The 3,044-nt window shown below is 41.7% G+C and overlaps 2 protein-coding genes across 2 annotated transcripts in view; both read left to right on the top strand.

Annotated features, from left to right (window-relative positions):
• Positions 1-2,038, top strand: part of LOC127749427 (uncharacterized) — a 4,801-nt gene extending 2,763 nt beyond the window's left edge. Inside the window, exons 3-5 of the mRNA XM_052267479.1 lie at positions 1,709-1,728; positions 1,813-1,851; positions 1,940-2,038. Of these exons, the coding sequence (XP_052123439.1) occupies positions 1,709-1,728; positions 1,813-1,851; positions 1,940-2,038 (158 nt within the window). The remainder of the gene's footprint in view (positions 1-1,708; positions 1,729-1,812; positions 1,852-1,939) is intronic.
• LOC113218332 (excitatory amino acid transporter-like) overlaps positions 1-3,044 on the top strand; it is a 27,777-nt gene that overhangs the window by 5,116 nt on the left and 19,617 nt on the right. The gene's annotated exons all lie outside the window — the stretch shown is intronic.

Genomic DNA, 3,044 nt, shown 5'->3' with positions numbered 1-3,044 from the left:
ATAAGCCCCAACTGTGGTAATCAGGTGTACACAGACTTGGTAATCACTGGTAATCCTCACACTCGTGAGGGTCCTTTAAAAAGACAAATTTGTTGATTTAGACATGAATTTTTGTGCACATATCTTGCCTAAATGCCAACTGGCATGTTTAATATGGCAACTTTGCATTCCTCTCATGGACAAAAACATGATTTGGCCAATCATAGAATGCAAATTTGTAACTTGCATGATAAAGAATCAAGAACTACCAAAGAGTTGCACAAAAATGCATCTTTTTCGGAACAAAAAATGGCCGTTTCGATTTAGAATGCAGGTGGATCACATAGGTAATCTTTGGTAATCATTGGTACCTAGTCCTTACATTGGTAATCCGATGTACACATTTTTATGGAGTTAGGCACTCCTCGCTGTACCTAGTGCGACACTTTTTCACAGTGATTTATTTAATCTTTTTCCGCATGTTTCACAGAGGCTGGTTGACTGCGCTGCCGACCACTTCTGGTCCAATCGTATCCTCTCGATATTTTTCCATCGACTGTTGTTGTTTTTTCAGCGATCGTAGGTCTGGGGATGGGATGGGGAAAGGTTCCTTGGAGCTTGGGGCGGGCTGCGGGGGCTCGGTACAATGCGGCGCGAAGCCCCGCGCGCGGGCCGCGGGGGGCGCGGCCGCACAGGTAGTACTAGCGGCACAACGCCGATATCAAAAATAACCTGCAAATTGTGATACCAGCAAGCCACTTTGCACACTTGTTCTTAACACCCAAATGGTCGATTTGGCCCGCCGTACCTATCTGAAATATGCTGCGGGGGTGGGTTTTTGGGGGGTGGTGTTAAAAACTACCCCTAAAATTGAAAGACGTTTAAATAAAGCTATGGGTGCGATCTAAGAGTCGATTCCGGCTAAATCCGACCCGCCGAACTCAAAAATGGCAAAATAAAATCTGTCCGGACAATATTTGGCCATATTTTGGGCCATTTTGGTCAATTTAGGGCCTAAATGACTTTTAACGGTTCTCGGCATGATGGGTATCGATTCTTGGGTTTTAAAGGGGTACAAACCGGTAGGAATGATGAAAATGACACCTGGGTACTTATCTTACGCTGTCTGACCCGTGGGGTACTATTGGGCACCGTGAGAAAGATACCCCATAAACCCGGTTTTTGCGAATTTTGAGCTACAGACGCGATCAAAGGGTCGATTCCGACTAAATTAGACTCTCTGAACTCGAAAATGGCAAAATAATTTTTTTCTGGCGGATATTTGATCATTTTGTACAAGATTTAACACACATTTTTCTGAAATTAGGGCTGAAATGCATTTTTTTTTTTACGAATTTGGCATGATGGGTATCGATTCCGGCAATGCGAGAGTGAACCATGCGTTTAAGATGTTTAAAATGATGCTGGAGTACTTTTATCACGGTGCCTGACGCATGAGGTACCGTTACGCACCGTGAGAAAAGTACCCCATCAGATAGTCGTCTTGCCAACAGAGCTTCAGTCGTAGTTCAGGGGTCCAGTCGAGATAAATTAGACCAAACATGTAGCATTAAAGGTTTCGTGCTGCAAAATTTAGTTGTGGTTTAGGGGCGTTTGGAAAGCGACCCCGACCTTAAATGTTATTTGAATATATAATTGTCTTCACTATAAAAGGTCCGAATACATAAAATGTATATGTATGTCTTGCTACCCCTAATCATCTCCTAAGACATCATCTTCCTCAGTCTGGTGAGTAGCTTTTCTGAAAATAAGGCAATGGTTTACTACTTTTGGTTTGTCTTAATTTTTTTTATGTTTTTGATTTTATGGCAGGATTGCATTGACTTACGGTTTGTTAGGCGAGGTGTGACGGTATGTCATTTTTAAGTTTGATGGGCTTGATTTATCCCTAATCGAGAATACTGAACAGAATTTAACACGAATTTTTTTTTTAAATTAGGGCCGAAATGCATTTTTGTATGAATTTGGCATGATGGGTATCGATTCTGGCAATGCGAGGGTGAACTATGCGTTTAGGATGTTTAAAATGATGCTGTAGTACTTTTCTCACGCTCGCTGACGCATCAGGTATACCGTTGCGCACCGTGAGAAGGGTACCCCATCAGATAGTCGTCTTGCCAACAGAGCTTCAGGCGTGATTCAGGGGTCGATTCGGGATAAATCAAACCCATCAAACTTAAAAATGACATCTAGGGATGGGCGATTTTTAATCGATCTCGTCAGAATCGACCTTTTAAGGTTCGATTTTCGATCTTTTGAATCGATCTCAATGACAGGCGATATCGGCTGGATCGATTCGCAGACGTCCGATCTTCGGAGCGATTCACTCCTATAGTATAACCACGAAATTTGGTTCCCTTGCCCTTTCGGTAGAACATTTTCACTGCGGCGCGCTGGCATACTGTCTAGTTCTAGTAGTGTTAGTGTCCAGTAGTTAAACTAACAAGAAGAATATTTTCTTTAAATTGCACGAAATATTCAATTTTTAACAAATGTGATCTTATCTGGCGAATTCGACAAAAAATTATTCGATGTAGATCGATCTGGCTGAGATCGATCTTTTTTACACGATTAATAGGTGGATCAATTTGAACCATTTTGATTGAGATCGATCCACGAGATCGATCTTTTGCCATTCGATCCCCATCCCTTATCGTCATGCAATCTTGCCATAAAATCAAAAACATAAAAAAAATTAAGACAAACCAAAAGTAGTAAACCATTGCCTTATTTTCAGAAAAGCTACTCACCAGACTGAGGAAGATGATGTCTTAGGAGATGATTAGGGGTAGCAAGACATACATATACATTTTATGTATTCGGACCTTTTATAGTGAAGACAAATATATATTCAAATAACGTTTAAGGTCGGGGTCGCTTTCCAAACGCCCCTAAACCACAACTAAATTTTGCAGCACGAAACCTTTAATGCTACATGTTTGGTCTAATTTATCTCGACTGGACCCCTGAACTACGACTGAAGCTCTGTTGGCAAGACGACTATCTGATGGGGTACTTTTCTCACGGTGCGTAACGGTACCTCA

The sequence above is a fragment of the Frankliniella occidentalis genome, unplaced genomic scaffold (assembly GCF_000697945.3).
Source record: "Frankliniella occidentalis isolate FOCC.00 unplaced genomic scaffold, Focc_3.1 Scaffold4, whole genome shotgun sequence".
NCBI lineage: Eukaryota > Metazoa > Arthropoda > Insecta > Thysanoptera > Thripidae > Frankliniella > Frankliniella occidentalis.
Note: the sequence above shows the minus strand (reverse complement) of the source record. Positions and strands in the feature narration are given on the sequence as shown.